Raw genomic sequence first — 20,631 nt, 5'->3', positions numbered from 1 at the left:
TACAAAAGTTATAATTAGAAGATTAAAAAGTTCATTTATATCCTAATAATTACTGGTGGAAATGGGCTTCCATACTTATGATACACTGGGGTCTGTATTGTACTGTGATACTATTTTGCTGGCAAATATAAGTAAATCTGCCTTTAGAGTGTATTTAATGTTTAACGTCTGTTGCACATAATATGGCTGTTCATTTACAAAATATATTCCTTTTTTGAAAGATTGCATTTCCTGAATACGTATCAGTGATCAAGCACATACACTGCATTGATCCAAATGGTTTGATAAGACTTCTTTCACCCATATAATGGATATGTTCCTTGAAAAACACTGACCAAAACCCTTATTTTAAAATTTTCATTTGAGCGCAAATACTTCTCAGAAAAGTAGCCTAACTGCACAATGTTGCCTGATGACGACAAAGAGAAAACCCCTTTATTACATGTCAAAAACCTATCAAATGTGTTCCTTTAGGGGTTCATACACATGTGCATAATTCTTAAAGTTATCTCTATTTAATTATGCAAAAGAGTGAAGTGTATCTAGCACTTCCCAAAAGAAGCTAATGCATCACGCTCAACATAAGACATATCACAACACAGTGCATGTGTATGCATGAAAAAAAAAGCGGTATGCAGTACAAACGTACACAGAAACACAAAGGCATCATAATCTTCATGGAAAAGACTGCTGGGTTTCAATTTCAAATTTATTTGGATTAACACATGAGCGTTAAAATGGCATCAGATAATTAAAAAACCTAATCACTGAAGCTCAGACTGAAACCGCCTGAGTCTAAACTGAAAACCGATTTTGCCACATGAACAGCTATAACTTTGGTGATAGGTGTGTTGGTTTTTTCATAGCTTAATGACATTTATTGGCTTTTTCTTCAGGCCACAAATAAAACAGAGTGAGGTCATTCAGGTCAATCAGTCTAACATCTCATTGAGATACATCACACTGAAGTGTGTGACATTTCTTTTCATCCCATCACAAAGGTTAAGGAGTATAATGAAACCAGTTTGATTTCATAACATGATAGAAAACTAAGGCATCCGAGAAAAGTGCAATTAAACATTTGAGACACCGTATTGTATGTATTGACTGCATGTTCCAACACTTTATCCTCTCAGCATAACGTTGTGTTTGTGAAGTCTTTTCCTTAATTTATGCTACATTGATTTCTCATAGGGCTTATTGGTGTTCCAGCACAACTAAGCACAGGATGGCTGTGGGCTACAAATATCTGGCCTGCACGACCCAAAATAAAATGTTATGTCTGCCATCTATCCGTCATTATATGTACTTAAATAAAATATATTTCATAACATTTCCCATATCTCATGAGGATTACAGGTCCCTGTCAAAAGAGGAGACAATAATGATTCACTGGCAGCAACATTCTCACAGAGACTAATTTTACTGACTAGAAGAAAGATAGTAAAGTAAGAAATCCCAGATTTCAGGAGCTGAGTGGGGTTATACGCCATGATTTCAATTTAAACTGCTGGATTGAAAAGCACTTTTTTGTTATTTGTAATGGAATCCATGCAATCTCATCCCAGGATATCAAGTCGTTTAATTTCCAGAGCGAAGGGAAAGCATTATGTCACAGAATCACGCAGAGTTTAGATGTGTGCCTCAAACTACGGTACACTTTTAGTCGTTCCTTTTTACTCGTAGATGGTCCGACTGCCTTTGTGACTGCGGGTATGCTCTCGACAGCCCGTCTCTTGTGAGCACGGTGTAGCAGGATCCTGTAGACCCCTGTGATGGAGCTCCTGCAGTCTTTCCCCTGGTTGTTGAGGATGTGTTCTGAGGTGATTCCTAGTGTCTCCAGCGCCGCCTTTACCTCCTTCTCTTCCTCTGCCAGTTCAGGCGGTTCACTCTCTGCTAGGTAGGACGGGTCGAGTTTAAAGGGCTCCATGGCACGCGGCAGGTCCACAGGGAGAAGCCACTCACAGCCCATCATCTGCTCCACTGTGCAGCGGTCTGACGGTATGGGTTGGAGGATTCCCCTGATCAGCCTCTGGCAAGCCTCTGGCACCCACGAGGGCAGGACGAAGGCCCCGTCCAGGATGCATCGTTTCAGTTTGGCCACAGTGTCAGCCCTGAACGGCATGGTGCCCGTCACCATGAAGAACAGCATCACCCCCAGGGCCCAGATGTCTACAAAGATGCCAACATAATGCTCATCCCGAAAGAGCTCAGGTGCGGCGTAAGGCGGTGAGCCGCAGAATGTGTTGAGCGTCTCGCTGCGGCGGCTCAGCGTGCTAAAGCCAAAGTCCCCCACCTTGACACAAGAGCTGCTGGTGTAGAAGACGTTTTCTGCCTTCAGGTCGCGGTGGATGATGTTGTTTTCATGCTGTGTTAGAACAAGGAGAAACTGCATTATGAAATCTACTTTCAGCATCTGCTATGGCATGTAAATACTTGATCCATCAATATTAAACATAACACATAGAATTTTCTGTCAGAAAAAAACAACTTAAAAACAAATTTTGTTGGTGATTCATTCTGGTAGTGAGGACACGGGGAAACTTTTTGCGACTTTGCAACATCACAACAAGCTTAGAGATGTGTCTTTAAACATGTCTGGCTTTAAGAGTTAAATCTTAATCATCTTAATTGTCAGTATTGCAGTTATTTGACTGTTCAGACTATAATTAAATCTTATATAGGTTATATTCAGATTGAAGTTAATCATACCACTACAATCTAAACGTACATGTACTGACCATGTGTTTAACAGCAGAGAGGATCTGAGCGAAGACGATCTTGCTCTCAGTGTCAGAGAGTTTCCCCTCTGTAGTAATCTTGGTGTAGAGCTCCCCTCCCCCTGCGTACTCCATCACCAGGTGTAACCGTGTCAACGTCTCCACCACCTAAAGAAAAAGTTACAATGCATGTCGGCTGGATGTATCCATCATTAAGAAACCCACTTGGCCTCAGATTGAGTTTGCTATCTAAATCGATATGAGAGCATGTTGTGGGTCAAACCTCATAGAGGCGTATGATGTTGGGATGGTGAAGCTTCTCCATGCTGGAGATCTCTCTGGACAGCAGCCTCTGGGTCTTCTGATCCAGCTTGGTTTTGTCTAGGATCTTTATGGCCACTTTGTCTGGTGGCACAAAGGAAGAAGATTAAGATCAATGCAATCATTTGGTAAGATAGTAGATCCTAAGAGCTACAGAGTTGCAGCACAGGACAGTATGAGAAAACTGATGTGTTTTTTGAGCATTAAAGCGTCAACCTATTGTAGGAGTAACCCAAACTAAAATTATGAACCTTAAAATTAGCATATATGTCTCCTTTGAAAGCATGCAGAGAAAATACTTCAAAGTGGCCTTTCATTTCAACGGAAGCTTGATGGGGAGAAAGAAAGCTAAGAAAATTAAGATGCAAGTGCTCCCATTGTGTCAGTCATCATTAAAATAAAAGTCCACTTTACTCAGAACTAAAGCATTAGACGTGTTACGTCAATCTTCAAGTGAGCCTCGTTCCTCCTTGCACACGGAGAATTGCCCCTAAAGTGACCAAGCCTGATTCTCTGCTCCAGATAATTTGATGGAGGATTAGCTGCCCTGAGAAACCAATTTTCTTGATTATGTTCTCCCAGGAGGTCGATTCCCACTTTTAGCCTTATAGTGGAAAGAAATCTGCTTTTGCAAAATGAGAGAAAATGGCTCTTTTTCTGTCATACTGCAGTGAAGATACGGAGGGTAAAGTCAGGGACACGGGGTGCTGAGTTAGCCACACTGACCAGGAGTCAAATGTACCCTACCACCCGATGGACTGAGAGGAAAATATATTGCACATTTCAAAAAGGTTTTACAGTCAGCAAAGATCAAAATACTTCACGTATATCAAATTCGAACAACTGATATCTTTACTGTATTCTGTTCAATGATTCATAAAGCGAAGCAAAATGGAGCGGAGGTAACTGAATACAGAAAAGATCTTAAGTGGCAAAATGGTGTTGAGATATCTAATTGTGCGTCAGTATGCATTATTCAGGCTGGCATTAGGCTCCCTTTCAGCTGTGACATAGCTTTCAATAGGAGCATTCAAAATGCATCGCAGCTCAAATTGTTTTTTGGGGCACTAAATGATACCACTTACATGCACACACACACATCATGGAACAGACGGGCATACAGTAAAGTATGCCACGAACAGAGCACACGCACACACGGAGCTACACACTCGTTCTCCTCCCTCTCTCGAGCCTTTGATGAGGCATGCAGCAATTTTAGCCGTCGCTAAGGAAACTGGAGATCTCTAATCAATCCATCTGCTCAAGGGCAGCAGACAGTCTGTCTCTTTGTGGCTGAATCAGCCCCCTGGCCGGGCACCCATCGCCTTGTTAGTGAATTGCCACATAAGGACACACTTGTTAGTGTTGCAGTCCGCTGATGGAAACCAAAATCAGCCAAATCATCACTTAAATCTAATCGAGAAAAGACAGAGTAGAGGGAGCTTACGGAAGATGTTTATCTTTAAAGATGGATGTGTTTACACTTTTGTCTGTTATCTTTGCGGGCTGCAACTAATGATGATTTCCATGGTTGATGAATCAGTCAATTATTTTCTTGATATAACCGATTAGATGTTAGAAAATGGTGGAAATTGTCCATCGGTGTCCAAGATATTCAGTTTATTGTCAAATGGGAGTAAAGAAACCAGAAAATATTCACTTTGAAGAATAGCCTTTTCCATTAAAAAAATACTCAAATCAATTAATTAATCATCAAAATAGATGGTGATTAATTTAATAGTTGGCAATTAATCAATAAATCGATTAATCATTAATGCATGTTTTCTAACCGTGTCAGTGATTTCATTAGCTTACCTTTTGTGAGAGCATGGATTCCGAGCTTGACATGTGAAAAATTCCCACACCCGATCTCTCCTCGAATTTTGTAGAAGCCGATCCTTCTGCCCACTGTTAGCTCACGGACCACCCTGTGACCAGATAACATAACAGAAGATTGTAACACTAAATATTCTCTGTGATATCCAACAGAGGAGCCATAATACGACTTTCACCTCCTGCCTGGTTAGTCAAAAAGCAACAAATCTTGATAAAACAGAGCTCATTGCTTCATCTCTTGACCCCTACCTCTCATCCTGGCACATGTCCAGGTTCAGCCTTTCCAGCGGAGTGAGGCGGCGGATGGTCGCCCCCTCATCGTCCGTGTTGATGTCTGAGCTGTCCTGGCGGCTCCAGCGGCTGTACCGTTGGCCGGCGACCACGGCTGTGCCTCCAATAGAACCCCCGACAGAGTCCCCATTGGACTCCCTGGACTCTGCCCCAGAAACTGAGATGCTCCCAGCAGTGCCTGCTGCCCCCGACGCCCTGGAGCCTGCTGTTGCGGCCCCAGCTTCAGCCCCTTCTGGGCTGCTCTCAGAGGGGCAGACAGCAGTCATCCTGCAAGGGACGCCCAGGTCGGCATGGGCTTAGCTCATGGCTGGTGGAGGACTGGATGCACAATAAGAAAAAAAACGTTATTATATTTTTGGTTTGTTTCTTGCTTTATATATATATCCATATATATATATATATATATACATATATATTTTATCATTCATGCATGATAGCAACAGTAGTAACATCAGTAACCATCCTGATCATATAAAATGTGCTATATCTTCATTGTGAGTTGTATTATAAGCACAAAAAATATCCCCCATTTTTACAGTGTGCACAGAGTGGCTACAGTATTAGCCTCTCACACATACAGAGCAATATATAACAACAAAAACAAAAACCTTGACTTACCTTCAGATATGTGAGCCATTTAGAGGGTAGATTCTTTCAGTGTCCTTGCCAAAATCACATAGCTATTTATAGACAATTTAGTCGAGAAACAAATCTAATGAAGAAATGTTATCCTCTATTTCAATGAAACAGGAAAGAACCTCCAGTCCGTGCACCAAAGCACATGCTGCATCCACAATTTCCCCAAAACTGTCCTCTCCACGATGAAAGATCAGGGACAATTTGTCATCTGAAGCTTGACGCTGTCGCAGTCTTGTCACATCTCAAGAATTTCCAGCGGTTGAGGCCTTAGTTTTTCTTATTTGTAGCCACTGAAGTGAAGGTGAGGAGGCTGATGATCAGATCGACCATGTGTTATCGGATTCATGCTCACTGTTGTCTCATGCTGAAGAGGTCTGTGGAGCTTTAATGGGCTCTTTTGAGTCTCCAGGGTATAAATAGGCCACAGGTTGAGGAGGAGGGGAAGAGGAACTGAACGGGGGGGTTGGAGGAAAGAGGTTGAACAGATGATAGTGTCAGGGCACAGCCCAGGTGCGTTAAGTGAGACAACCTGGAATGAAGCACAAGAGAGAAACAAAAATGAATGTAATTTGTCTTTAGTGCTCATGGTAGCCCTCTATGGTAAAGAGTTTGTGCGCCGATGTCAACACAAGTGTGCCTGCACAGTATGTGTCCGTTAATACGTATCTTAATCCTTACTTAATTCTGTGCTTGAGTCCGGCTCCAAGGGCACCGCAGGCTGAGGTTGTTTTCACTTTCTACCAAATAGAAGATACTAACAACCCCTGATTAACCTGTCAGTTCTAATGGAGAGTATGAGTGATGACTAGCACTCCCTTGTGTATGTATGTGTGTGTGTGTGTGTGGGTGTAGCACAGGGCGTGAGGGCAAATAAGTAATTGTAATTAGGTGATAAGTGCATGCTGCTCAGAAAACAAAGCTCTAACAACATCCCATGAGCGTAAACACAAGAGGTGCATCTGAGGTTAAGGTGAACCCTGAAGAAATATATGACATTTAAACTCAGCAAAATGAAATGAACAAACTATAATGGTACTCAGTAGAGCGCATACCTCTGCCATGGCCAAACATTCCCCTTTTATTCAATCAAGCCCAAACCAATTCCAGACTGCATAGCCCTGTATCAGTCTAAATTTTACACCACCCATAACTGCTCACCAGATCTAGGATCTGCATCGAATTGTATGCACTCATAGATCAAGATCCACGCATTATTCCCCGAGAAATCAACAAAAATATCTCAGAATGTTAAAGAAAGTGAGAAAAAGTTCCTGGATCTGTCCTTTTATCCAGATTCACACCAAAAATGAAGGAGGTCTATTCTGGGGCGGAGACCCGTCCACCGTCCAAGTTTGGTGGAAATCTGCTCAGTTGTCTTTGTGTAACCCTGCTGACAAACCAACCAACAGACGGACAGTGATGTCACTCAGTGGCAAAGTTGCATTGTGGGTAATGTAGGCACCAGGTTTGTGTAAGCTCTGTGATCTGATCACAGCTAGACTGGACTGAACTGGATTGGCTGGTTCGCCATCATCTCCTTGTACACACACTCAATACTAGCTTAAGTCAATTGTTCAACACTCAACCTGACACCTGAATTGTCTTGTGAATGACAATGTACTTCACCCAAACAATCTACATGAGCTGTCGTAATGTTGCATTAAAGGACCACATTATATAAAATACATAAATTAGTCACATCATTACACTGGATGTTTATGTTCCTCGTCGCTGTAGTTAATTCCAATTCAATCCCAAATAAACAGCCCTGGTGCTGTAAACTCTAGATAACGTATTGACCCACAGCTGAAAATAATCCCCAACATATGCAATAATTACTCCAGTTTACTCCAGTATTTCTTTTTATAAAAACTAGTGTCCAGCTGTATTTGTATTTGTTATCTACAAATAAAAAGACAGAGATATAGAAAGATATAGCAAAGATGACTTAGACATAATGACATTACATGTTTTGTGTGTAAAGCAGGAGTAGAAATGGTTAACTGTGTGATACATTAGCAGGGGTTCTCTCATCCCTGTCTATGTTAAGATAAATGAATCTATGTCGAAGCTTCGCTTGCTAATCAAAGCAATTCTCTTTTCTCTACCAGCCTTCAAACACCTTCCTGCCATCGCACCATGAATATCTAAGCATTGATCTCAGGCGGCCTAAAAGGACTTGCTAAGAGAGGAGAGGCCTCTACTTTACAGCACAAAGCGACAAGCCATGAAAACCAGCCTTTTATGTATGTAAATAAAAAGACTAGAGGACAATCATGCATGAGATAAACACATCAAGAACAAGAGGAGAGCCGTAAGAGTTTTAGGACAAAATCATCATCAGGATATTGAATTTTCAATTGCGGATGAATGTTTGCTTGATGGTATAATTTGCTGAATAATACTTCTGATCTTCACAAATGTATTCCTCAAAAATCGCATTAACAGGGAGTACCAATGAGTTTAATAACCAACTGGCTCTATCGATAATTACTTCAAGTGGACAGTATCCCCGCGGTGCGTCTATAGCTCAGTAATAGTTACCCAGATTGCTTTGTGCTTTGCTTCCTCTGGAAAACAGATCTACCTGGTTGCTTGGTGATGGACGCTGACCGAGTGTGCTTGTCTGTTTTTCATGCTGAGGATTAGGCATTAACCGGCACTGATTGTCAAGAAAGAGAGCACACAGTGCCATGTTTACAGTTTGACAGTGCTGCATTGAGTGTAGAGTCAGAGTATCCCTGTCAGTTATGTACATAAGCAGACTGATGGATGAATACACTAACACAGAGCACAACAAAGCACAAGTGGAAGAGTTGGAAACATCTGATCTTTCTTACCTTAAAGGCTTATTGGACCTTAAAAGGGGCATTATGTAAGAATTTTAGCTGAAAACATTAAAATGAACTAAAATTATTAACAGAATTTGAGTAAATAGCAGTTTTGAAATTACAATGTTTATGTATGTACAGTATATGTATGTATGTATGTATGTTGCAGAGATACCTACTGCAGTTAGCATGCTAAACAGGTAGCTCTAGCCTGTTCTGGTCCAAACCTCCCGTGCTAGTGATGTAAACATTAACACTCCCCTGATCCTTGAGCTCCCGCTAGCTGCATGGCTAACTGAGCTAACCAGGTAAGTGATATACGGTGATATGCTGCCCCCTATTTGTTTTCAGTCTTAATTTTACAGGTGGCCAGTTCTTACATGTTGATCCTTTAAGTCACCACAGAATAACTGGTCCCAGTTTAATAAAATTTTTCTCTTTTCTTTTTGAAGTTAAGGCATCTATGGTCACGAGCTTTGACAAGGCCCTGAAAGAATGAGATTGCGGCTAAGTGGGATTCAAATAAGCTTCCTCCGTAGGGTAGCTGGCCTCATCCTTTGAGATGGGGTAAGGAGCTTTGACAACTGTAGGGAGCAGCTGCTCCTTCATGTCAAAAGGAGCCAGTCGACATGGTTCGGGCATCTGATCAGGATACTCCCTGGGTGCCTTCTTGTGGATGTTTTCCGGGCACATACAACTGGGAAGAGTTGCCAAGGTAGACCCAGACCAGGCTGGACAACTTATATATTTCATCTGGCTTGGAAACACCTCAAGATCCCCCAGGATGGGCTAGAATATGTTACTAAGGAGAGAGACGTCTGGACTACCTTGCTTAGCCCGCTGCCAACAGGAGCCAGCCATGGAAAAAGTCAAAAAATGGACGGATTGATGTTTGTATGCAGTCCGGCCAACTTTGCTTTTTCAAGTTCAGATTACAGACAAATGTACCATTCACATACTCACTCAATTAATACGGTGCACTGCTTACCACAAACAGGTTTATGAGTCTGGGAACGGCCAGCTCTTCATCAGCAAACACTATCAGCTTTGCCAAGTACGTGTCCTTACTCACCACACAGTCAATCATTTGTCTGAGGATCCCCAAAGACAAGGAGGAGGGCTTGCCCGGCGCACTCTGCTGTTGATCGCGCTGCTAGCATCAGCTGCCTCTTCACACACTTCAACAACGGAAAACCCGAGAGCCCATCCACAGCAGCTGTGGATCAAGAATTAGACACTTTTTCCGAAACGCCACTCTGTGCCCGTAGTTAGGGGAGCTAATAAAACAGAAGAGCTGTTTCTCACATCACAAGCTATGAAACGGTCTCTCTGTAAAAGAGTTCCTCCTCTCTGTTTTCTCCTCACTCTGCCTCCTGTTCACTTTACGTCCATCCCCTCATTCTGCCTGTGCTTGTGGCCCATTCTCTCTTTTTCACTGCTGTTATGCATTCAGGCACAAAGACAAACGCACACACACATTCACAGACCCTTTGCTTCAAGCACACTCGTGTAAATACACACACACACACACACACACACACACACACACACACACACACACAGGCAGCGAGCTCTCTCCACACAAAGCTCCCCAGTGTGTTAATTGAGACGCACGGCTGACAAGAATAAAGAGCTCAACGGTGAAAGAGCCCCGACAATGAAGACTGCGGGCCTTAGGAACAGAGAGGCAGGCCTCTCTGGAATCCATGGGGCAAATATTTCACATTTCCAAAAAAAAAAACAAAAAAAACAGACTGACCTCACACAGTCCAAACCAAAGCTGCACAGGCCTCTTTGGATGCACTAAAACTAAACTAAAGAATTCCATCACCTATACCTATTTTGCTGTAGCTATAAGTAAAAGTGTTATTCCCCATGCCTGACAATAGTGCTAATCTATAGCTCCCAGTACATGTCAGAGAGAGACAGAGAGAGTCTCTGTGGCCTTAACTAAGTTACCATGACACTGTGTTCAGGGAGCACGCTGACATAATGCAGAACACACCGTAAATCCATGCATGCATGCGGTGGTTCAAATCGAAATCTTCTCGGTCAATGATTTCCTCCTGCTCTAAAAAGCCATCCGAGTTCACGCTGTTCACTGTCAGCGCTTCAAAGAGCCTTGCATCAAAGAAAGAACATGCGGAGCAGCAGTGTTTCATGTGTCTGACTGATTGACCATCAAAAGAATAGAAATCAGGAACACGTTTCAATCGGGCGGGTGTAAACAGACGCCGAAAAGGGCTATTTTTGCTTCAAAAATATGGAAATACATTCAGCGTCTAATCCAAGTCTACACTGAGAAGAATGGTGAACGCAGGCTTGAAAAGATTACATTTGTACTGCAATACATTAAAGGCTACCTGCTTCATTTTGCAATTAAGAGGGTTTTTTTGTTTTATTTTTACTTCTTGATATAGGCCAGATGTTAAAGGTGCATTATGTAGTTTGAGGAAGAAATTTTAATCAGAAGAGAAAGATCTTCATGGACTTTATATGCCTTTTGTGACTGAATAAACAAACTGGCAAGACAGTTACATACTGTTTTGTTTTGTTTATATATGCCGGACCCTGCCACCTTTCTGGCATCAAACCTTATTTTACCCTGAGAACAGCTTGTTTATTCACTTATGGAACAAATAAATACTTCTAAGCTTGCATTATTAGATCATTAATGACGCAAATATTAAAATTCTGAGTTTAAATTTCTTCTCCAAAACAACACAGTGCCCCTTTAAAGGCACAATATGGGGCATTCTGATGGTTCAGTTTGATAGGACGTGTGATGTAGGGTATCCAGATCTGGCTGCTGAGTCATTTAATTCTCTCCCCTTGCTTTGCTGCTGGCAAAGACAGTAAGCGTACGCTGTAAACACGTCAGTCGAAGTGTGTGACCACAACAATCTGACCACAGATTGCTGTTCTTCTTCTACGTAGCCTAAGCCTTTGCTGACTCTGTGATGTAGCCTACTGTAAGATGTACAATGTATTGCTCCCCAGTCTTCAGCACAGAGCAAGATGTTAGAGATGCCCTATACAGAGACAGGTAAGCCCCCATCAGAGTGCAACAGGTGCTGCAGCTCAACTCCTCCATTCTCCACCTGATTCCATGAACTTTAAAGCAGCCAAAGAGGTTAATGAGAGTCTCAGAGCTCCCAAGTTTATGTCTTAAGCATTGCGTGTGCGTGCGTTACGTGCGTGCGTTGCTGCCAAGCGATGCATTGTGATCCTCCTGACAAGTGATGCATTGAATCTTAACGGTCGCAGTCACTGCAAAATAGGACTTAAGACATAATAATCATAAAAAAACAGACCTAGAGATTATAGAAGATGAAATATCAGCCTCATTCTCGAGGCTGCAGGTCTAACACCTTCAGAGAACCTGCTGAGTCGCCACCCGGGATGTGTCCATGGTGACTTGCAAGTTTTTTTTCAAACACCAACCTGCTTTTTGAGTGAATAAATCTCGCAGTGCATCGATTATCGGTGTTCAATGACAGTCAACAGTTACCATCTCCTCGCAGCGGCAGGCCATTCCCTGTGAGCCGGCGCTTTTCTCATGTAAACCCCATCAGACACAGCAGAGATGGCACATTTGTGAGTCTTACTTGGGTGAGTGTCTTCACGGACCCGCGGCGACGATCTTTACCGACCCCGCCGTGGAGCCATCCTCTCCGGTGCCCGGTGACATTGAGCGGACTGGTTCTTGCTGCAGCTGCTCCCTCCTGGTTCAGTCTGTTGTGGAAGGAAATCCGCTCGAGTGGCAGGTGAGGCGACCAATAGGCGGCGGGCTGAGGATTCCACCGCGCGTCGCTCAACCAATGAGAGGGCCAGGATTGCAGTTTTACTTTTGAGTTCAGTACCACAGGAGCTGTCCAGAGCGTGAGACGGCGGGAGTCACCAGGTGGGTAACCAGACCTGTGGGTGTCACGCACCACGGTCACCAGCCAGTACAGCAGAGGTTCAAGGTGGGGTCAGAGGGTGCAGGAGAAGGCCTCGACAGGAGGGGTGTCATTTCACTATCGTCACTGTATGTCACCTTATGTACAGATAGGGTCCCCTGCACCAACACTCATGAAATTGAGGTCCACTCAATAGCTTTGTCTGAGTCTTCCATCTCCATCACATGGTCTTCCTCGGTTGCCATGGATATTAGTGCCCTCTACTTTTTTTTTCTTTATCCTTTCTTAAAAAATGATCACTTTCATATTGTAAATGTCTAAATGTCAGATTCTTGACAATTATATGCGTGTAATTATATGTATATATATCCACTAGTCAAGACACTTCTCTATTTTGTGTGTCTCTACGCATTTTCAATGGGGTTGAAGTCGAGTAACTGTGGAGGAAAGTCCATGATGGTGTGCTCTCTTTGGGTCCGCCTGACTGCTTTGGAAGCAACTAATCCAGTTTGTGCTAAAGCTACGTGCACAGCTCCCTTAGGAGCCTCTAGTCCAGCCACGATTTAATGCTGAGAAAGAATGCCCCCTTTGCTTTAAAGAACTATTTGACTACTTACACTTTAGTACAACTTTCAATTTTCTCATTATTTCCAGATTTACATGACAATATTAAAGATTTTCAATGTGATCTCAGATTTATGGAGCACATCGTATATAGTGCAGTGAGGCAATCTATCCAGGTGGCAGGCCTATAATGTAAAGAATTGTAGTTTGACTACTTTAGTGTGTATTTAATGTAATGCAGCTAGTTAGTTTGACATGAGCAGTGGCATATTTGAGATGTTATAAGTAGCATAGGATGCAATATTCTGGGAATACAAATACATTTTCTTCTAAAAGTACACGTGGTTAAGGAGCATTACATCAACTTCCTCAAATCTACACTGCTTTTCTTCAGCCACTTGGGGGCAGTGGAACAAAGATGTAAACACAACACTGACATTCTACCATTAGTCATTTTGTGGCTTGTTTCCTAACAAATCCAGTAGATACAAAGCAACTTAATTTATTTTGAGTTGTGTTTTTGGCCACCGATGAATGCAGTTTCTGGTTAGTTTCCACCCACTCTTGAGAAACTGTCTGCTAAATACTCCTTTGTCATTTAGTGCTGGGTACAGTAAGTTTATCAAAGCTTTTTCACTGATAACAGCTGTGTGGTCCATCTGAATCAATGAGAGAAAAGACGCAAAAGTCCGTAGCGCTAAAAGGAGATACAGAGTTGGAGGATAATTGCCTGAGGATTCATAACTATTAGCAATTTCTTTCACAATGCAACAAAACATTCTGAAGGTGTAATAAACTGAACAGCATTTCTACATGTATCCATCTCAATTTTAAGATTATCAACAAGACATGTAGAACCATTCTGGAAACCAATTTTTATTCCGCATCTGAGTTTTTCCTACAAAAACACCAACAGTCAATATGAAAATAAGCTTGAACAAAACTGTAGCAAGACAGCATTAGCACTGATGGACATCAGCACCAGCTGTTTAATCAGCTGCAACGAGACATGTTTTTCATTCATTGTCAAATTGTCTTGGCAAGTGACACAAACAGTACATCTGAGGTAAATTAAGGACACGGGGAAAAAAAAAAAAAAACATGAAACACAATTGATGAAGCACTGATGAGTCACCATGAATATGTGATATGGTGGCAAACAGCTTTGAAATAAATACAGGATCATAAGCAGGAAATGATACATCTCCATAACTCTGTCCATAACTCAGAGTTCCAAGAGTGAGGGTGGCAGGAACAGAGTCGTCCATTGTGAAGGCGCACAGCCGGACATACGGAGGTGACATGCTTTATCCCACATGCAGTTTCCTTATGGAAAATAACTGTCTGCTACAGATTAATGCAGCCGGTCGGGGCTGACAGAGTCCTCTTCACATCCTCATACGACCACTGCTTGTTCTGTCTCTACAACGTTCACCACTTCACCCTCCATCTCTACTTCCACCTGAGAGTTCACCACCTGCTGCCCGTCTACTTGAGTCACGTGCACCACCTGGATCTGCACCCCGGCCTGCTTTAATCTCTCCACGTCCTCCTCACACATCTCTGCCACCCCGCCGTCCTCCACCACAACTGTTGCAGTCTCCTCCATCTCCATCACATCCACGGGCTCCACTGTGACGTGCTCCACCTGGATACCGTCATCCAGCAGGACCGTTTCGGTGCCTTCTATGCTCTGTGTGGCGACGGCTAGGACGGCGGCAGCGGCAGAGTCAGCGACGACCACTTCTTCATTTGACTTGTTGTCCTCAATGGAATGGACCTGCTTGAGGTGGACCTTTAGGTCTTTTGGGTGGGTGAACCACATGTCACACATGGTGCAGTGGTTGGGCTTGTCTCCTGTGTGGCTCACAAGATGGTCTTTGAACTGGTCCCAGCTGTTAAATACACTGCTGCAGACCTGATGGAAGAGAAAATAGATAGGTAGATAATGGTTACAGAAGGACACAGAACGTTTGATCATGATCATATGCACTATTTGCAAGACTTGACTCCTGACAGGAGCCCTCTCTCAGAGTATACTCCCTCTTGTGGTAAAGGGGGGTAACAACATATGTCTTTAACTGTACCATGAGGGAAGAAAACTGGAGCACACTATTTAGTTAACTACACCACAACACAAAACAATACATGACAATCGGACATTATATCCCCCAGACATTGACTCTGTATATGCTTATATCATGGTGCTATAATGAAACTGATTGAAAGGTTTTTAATCAAAAGCTTTTATCAGTCAGCATATTTTCAAATAATCAACGACAGACATGTGCATTGCCAGACCCAATTAAAAACTTCTATTATTATAACAGTGGAAGAAAACTCTAGCATGGAATTTAAAGTCAACAACACACCATGATTAACTTAATACTTAGGTAGAGTCCTGGATAAGGGCCTATAGCTTTAATGATTCATTTGGCCGCAGCATGTCTTGCATTTATTCTGTGTGGGTCATTGTGTGCATATTTATAGACTTGACACAGTCCAAGTATAACTAGACTGTCAATGTTGTAGCTTCTGTTGATAACACTTAAGTGTTGGGGTTAACAATAACTCTAGATAAGGGGTTCATGCAAATGAAAAAGCTGTCAATAAACAGGCAGGAGCATATATGAATACAGTATCTCGTTTTATATACTGTAGCAATAACTGTTCAATTTTAACTACATCTACATCTAAGGTAACCCACCACCATCTAAGAAACTATGACAATACATCAGATCATTCATTAGTATCATTCATTGTATTAGTATATTATTCAATACATCAGTCTTTATACTAAAGGAGGCATACATCAGACGTCTGGGCATTATGTCTTTCTGCATTAAGTGAATTAAAACATCGACACAGTATGGGGGAAAAAAGACAATCTTTCTTTTCTACAGCAGACACTGTACTGGTAGGGGAGCATTTTATGGCCTTGATTCAGGACAAACTGTACCTGGCATTCATAGAGTTTCTTGCGTCCTTTCTTGGCTCCGGCCCCATTCTGACAGGCTGCCATATGGCACTTCAGCGTGCTGTTCCTAGCAAATCGCTCATGGCAATCTGGACACTCGTAAGGTTTTTCCCCTACAGAGAGAAATACAAAATCAAGCTAGTATTTCAATGTCAGACTGAACAACATCATTTTGAATGTACTAAATTGAGAATTTGGGATATTAGTCTGAACAAAACCAGCTTTGTTTTTCATTCTCACCAGTGTGCTTCCGTAGGTGCTCCTTAAAGTGGCCGAAGTGGTCAAAGTGTTTTTTACAGTATTCACAAATATGCACTTTCTTTTGGGGTTTCTGGTTTCGAGACAGCTCTTCTGCATCGAAATGAAACGTGCTGATGTGCTGCTTCAAGGCGCCCTCCCGCGTGTAGGCTTTACCACAGTGGTTGCACACGTGGGGCTTTTCCAGTGAGCCCAGGTGTGTTTTCAGGTGCTGTTTTAGGTGGTAGTACAACTTGAAGCTACGGTCACATTTGTTGCAGCGGAACATGTTGTCCACTTGGGAAATCTGGACCTCTACGACCTCAACATTCTCCAGCACCTTGGAGGCAGTCACAGTTTCTTCCTGATACACCACCTCCTGCCGAGCACGAACACAGACGAGGCAGAGTTAATCCTTTCACATCTAGAACTTTTACTGTATATACATAATTTACCAACCAATAAAAGAAAATAACAAGAAACTGCTTGAACCAAGACTTTGTCCAAATACAACTCAATGTACCTCTTCTATTCCTCCCTTCTTAATGACCTGAAGTGTTGATTCCCCATGCTGATATTTGCTGGTTATGTCAGCAAGAAGAGCCAAAGCAGAGTCGTCTGACCCCGTCTGAGCATTCTTTGCTGCGTCGACCACCTCCTCCAGTCCAGTCTCCTCCACCTCCTCAATGGCTCCTTCCCCGATCACCTCAATCTCCACCTGGAGAAAATTGACGACATTCAGTCTTGAAGAGTAAATGTGTGGACAAAGGAAGGTTCACTTAATGCTACCACTCAGAATTAATCTTGAACATGCTGACCTGTTCCCCTTCCACTGAAGGTAAGGTTTCTGTAATCACGTTAGATGTCTCAGCAATCTTCCGCTTTTTACCTTTCCTCTTTGCTGTCAGCGACGGATTTTCATTTATTCTACAAGTGAAAATGGGTTCTTGATTAGAGGTAACAATACTGCGGAATCATGACGGTGACACAAGCAGAAATAGGTGACATGTAAAGTGTATGCAAGTCTCACTTTTTGTTGTCGAGGGCTTTGATGGCTTCTTGCATCTGGAGGTACTCGGCAGCCTTCCACACATCATAGGCCTCCTCTTCTCCACTTATGTCTAGAGTTGCTGTATAAGTGAACTCCATCAGCTGGCGAAAGGCTGTATTACTCACTCCTGTCAAGAGTACGACAGAGTCGTAGTGGTAAGTTAAAGCTGTTTTACATAACATGGTGACAAACACAGGAAAATGTGTAGCTGCATTTATTTTGCTGGACATTATTGGAACATAAAAGCACATCCAGTATGAAGCTTAAAGGATAACTACCGTTTTTTACAACCTGGACCTTATTTCCAGCAAAATATATGGTCATTTACTCACCCAGATAACTTTGGTGTCATTCGGCGTTGTTCGGACGAAATTAGATCCAGTGTAGCGCCGATATATCTATATAATGTGAGTAACGGGGCATCGACACAGCCTCTATATAACGCATTATCTACCACGAAACTAGTTCATTTCACCAATATTTTGTTATGATACGCTAGTGCTACTCCCCTCTGAGTCCGGGCTCGTCTGTTGTCAACATCCGGGGTCTGTAGGTTGCCCTACTACCTCTGACCTGGAAGATGTCGTCTCTGAGCTGCGCGCGCACCCGCGACAGCCCAGCTTGTTTACCTGTAGCTGCAGCTGCTAGTTTGACCCCGGATGTTGATACGACTTCAAATGACACCAAAGTTATCTGGGTGAGTAAATGACCATATAGTTTGCTGGAAATAAGATCCAGGTTGTAAAAAACGGTAGTTATCCTTTAACAACAACTAGTAGACTGAAGATGTTTAGTTACATTTACTGTTCTAATATATAAGATTAGATGGTGATTTTTTAAAAATACAGTCTTACAATATGTTTATGATGGATAATGGAAAATTGGTCACTTTAGTTTCACAAAAACATAATAAAAGACATTGACAGTTTTCAACCTGGGTTGAAAACCTGTTAGAATCTAGCGGGTTTACCCATGTTTAACAAAAACACACATAGGTGCCAATTTTGGTGTAAAAAGGTGTTATGTACGCAGAGAGTTTGGGTGGTGAAATAAAAATCCACATTTTTTTTTGTCTTGCAAGCAAGAGGTTAACAGTCTCCCTGTATTTCCTCCACCGGAAGAGCTGTCTGACTTTTCTTTAATCTAATTGAAGCTCAGGTTACCTTCTATCTCCACCAGAGGCTCCTGGGTGAAATCCTGGAAGAATTTATGGAAAAACTGACTGCATGCAGCCAACACTGCTTTATGGGCTCTGAACTGGTGTCCTGCAAGACACAAGAAGCTGGATGAATAAGATCTACTGAGGAATGTTATAATGATGACCTATGATGCATGCATACTTACCATCCACAATCAATGTAATGTCTGTGAACTGGTCCAGCTGTCGTTGCTCATTAAGTTTGTCCATCATGACTTTGTAATGTGCTGGGTACTCCTTGCCTCCCTCCAGCTCGACCTCCACCTCAGCCGCCATTATTGACCTTATCCCTCTCTGCATTGAAGAGAGAAGATGAACATACAATTCTTATTATAGCTCAAATCACTTTGCTAAACCTCGACTCCTGGTTACAAATTCCTCCATGGAATTGAGAACTGAGAAAACAAGGTGTAAAGAAAGAATAATTGACTGGGCTGGGGAAAAAAACCTCTCCAAAGCCTTTGCACTACAGTCTGATCAAATCTCACATTGTCCTATATGACACAGTGAGAAAAAAGCTGACCCTCCATTCATATTCCTACGTTGCATCTTCAGACCCCTATATCACATGTCCTAGTCTCTCTGGTTTCACTGATTCTGGGAAGCAATAGGTACCCAACCTAACATGTCCCTTTGCAAGTAACTTCACAATAGAGAATTGTGTGAGGAAAACCACACATCATAACATGTTAAGTAAATGCATTTAAAATTTTGATCACTGAAGTTTGAAGTTTTGGTGCACAGCAGGCAGACCTGCACCTGGGCAGTGAAGGGAGGCTGTAATTACATAGTACAAGGTTTAAAGAAAGTCAAAGAAAGTCAGTTTATCAGCCTCAAAGCAAGAAAGGGCTTTGCATGACAACACTATTGCACAGAACAAGGAAGTCAAGTTGTAGGCCACCCGAGAACCACATCACTACTGTATCAAGATGGACGTTGCCAGAACCTCCGAAATAAAGGGAATAACAAAGAAAATACAGCCTGCTAAGTTTCCCTGACGTGCCATGGGAGGGCATGTACTTCAACCAATGACCTGACACTCCGTTAGTCATTTGGCTAACGTTAACGCTTTGCTAGCCCAGCTACATGTTAGCTCAACTAGCAAACATACAGTCCTTCCGCCCAACGACGAGCAAAACTGGTCATTTAACATACAAAAGAAATATACGTAACCAAACCCCAACTTACCAGGTCTACTCATATACATATAATCCTTTCGACACAGGCACGTGAGGCAAATATTCATGGTACAATCGCGGAGTGTTGCGCGTAACGGGCCTCTTAGCACGCTCGCCATTTCGCGTTTGACAATCAACATTACGTCATCAAACCGCGCATTAAAATACACATTTCCCAGACAGATTTCCCGATTATAACCCCCGAGCGTCAAAATACACGTTGCAAACAATCGGTATACGTACCTCAAGTCTGGTTACGCTGTTTCAGAAAGTTGTTTCGCGATAATATTTCCCTCGACGCATGAACTGCTGTTCTACTCTCGTAGCTCCGAAAAGGGCGGTCGTTCAGCCCTCGGGCCTCGGATTCCCAGAAACCCTTGCGAAGTCCAGGACGCCGAGGAACGTTGCCTAGTGACAGCGGTGACTGACATGTGTTCACATGTTCTTCTGTTCATACCTGTGTTATCATGGCTGCTCTGAATCAAGCAAACAAACAATTACAAAAACAGGTAAAAGTGTTTTTCCAGATTCAAATACGTTGTCAGCTGCAGCTATTTATTTGAAAGTAATAATAATGCCAACACCAAGTAATTTCATAAGCTAATGTTTCTGTTAATGCAGAAAGTTACAACTTTTTATCATAGCCTTGATTGAACATTCACATCAAGTAATGTATTATGTTAGCTTTCATTGTTACTGATAAACTGTGGTGGATGACTTATCAAGATCTTCTATCTAAGATACCAGATTATGCAAGAGTTAAAGTCTTAAAAGAGATAAGATACAAATGTATTCTTTCGAAATACATCTTTGTGATAGAGGATCCTCGATATGCATTGTAGAATAGATCTACGCAATCAAATAAAGTATATGGCTGCAGTAAAAC

General features: G+C 42.4%; 2 protein-coding genes across 3 annotated transcripts; both read right to left on the bottom strand.

The window, feature by feature from the left end:
- Window positions 1-1,562: 1,562 nt before the first annotated feature.
- Window positions 1,563-12,434, bottom strand: nim1ka (NIM1 serine/threonine protein kinase a). The gene is made up of 7 exons (XM_084359441.1): window positions 12,247-12,434; window positions 5,787-6,336; window positions 5,127-5,486; window positions 4,857-4,969; window positions 3,004-3,125; window positions 2,742-2,888; window positions 1,563-2,368 (listed from the first exon to the last, which is right to left on the bottom strand). Exons 3-7 carry the CDS (start codon window positions 5,432-5,434, stop codon window positions 1,613-1,615), a joined length of 1,446 nt encoding a protein of 481 aa, XP_084215567.1. The 5' UTR covers window positions 5,435-5,486; window positions 5,787-6,336; window positions 12,247-12,434; the 3' UTR covers window positions 1,563-1,612.
- Window positions 12,435-13,959: 1,525 nt separating this feature from the next.
- Window positions 13,960-20,174, bottom strand: znf131 (zinc finger protein 131). 2 transcript variants are annotated; one of them, XM_084359231.1, is made up of 9 exons: window positions 19,989-20,174; window positions 18,714-18,861; window positions 18,533-18,634; window positions 17,349-17,496; window positions 17,137-17,245; window positions 16,842-17,036; window positions 16,322-16,697; window positions 16,064-16,194; window positions 13,960-15,022 (listed from the first exon to the last, which is right to left on the bottom strand). In XM_084359231.1, the coding sequence occupies exons 2-9, from the start codon at window positions 18,841-18,843 to the stop codon at window positions 14,501-14,503; spliced, it is 1,713 nt and encodes a 570-aa protein (XP_084215357.1). In that variant the 5' UTR covers window positions 18,844-18,861; window positions 19,989-20,174; the 3' UTR covers window positions 13,960-14,500. The 2 variants fall into 2 exon arrangements, with proteins under 2 accessions (XP_084215357.1, XP_084215358.1); XM_084359232.1 differs by lacking the exon at window positions 19,989-20,174 and adding an exon at window positions 19,756-19,863.
- Between the last annotated feature and the right edge of the window lie 457 nt (window positions 20,175-20,631).

The sequence above is a fragment of the Pagrus pagrus genome (assembly GCF_965226575.1).
Source record: "Pagrus pagrus genome assembly, chromosome: 8".
Classification (NCBI taxonomy): domain Eukaryota; kingdom Metazoa; phylum Chordata; class Actinopteri; order Spariformes; family Sparidae; genus Pagrus; species Pagrus pagrus.
The sequence above is the reverse complement of the archived record's forward strand: the minus strand, read 5'-3'. Positions and strand labels throughout refer to the sequence as shown.

What these genes read in the sequence shown, in the direction of transcription:
- nim1ka (XM_084359441.1), bottom strand. Translation starts at nt 5,434, where the DNA reads ATGACTGCTGTCTGCCCCTCTGAGAGCAGCCCAGAAGGGGCTGAAGCT. An exon ending in AATCCATGCTCTCACAAAAG is followed by an intron (nt 3,126 to 4,856) that starts GTAAGCTAATGA and finishes TTGTGCCACCAG; the next exon opens with ACAAAGTGGCCATAAAGATC. An exon ending in ACATCATACGCCTCTATGAG is followed by an intron (nt 2,889 to 3,003) that starts GTTTGACCCACA and finishes CTTTTTCTTTAG; the next exon opens with GTGGTGGAGACGTTGACACG.
- znf131 (XM_084359231.1), bottom strand. Translation starts at nt 18,843, where the DNA reads ATGGCGGCTGAGGTGGAGGTCGAGCTGGAGGGAGGCAAGGAGTACCCA. An exon ending in AAAGCCCTCGACAACAAAAA is followed by an intron (nt 17,246 to 17,348) that starts GTGAGACTTGCA and finishes TTTCACTTGTAG; the next exon opens with AATAAATGAAAATCCGTCGC. An exon ending in GCACCTACGGAAGCACACTG is followed by an intron (nt 16,195 to 16,321) that starts GTGAGAATGAAA and finishes TTCTCTCTGTAG; the next exon opens with GGGAAAAACCTTACGAGTGT.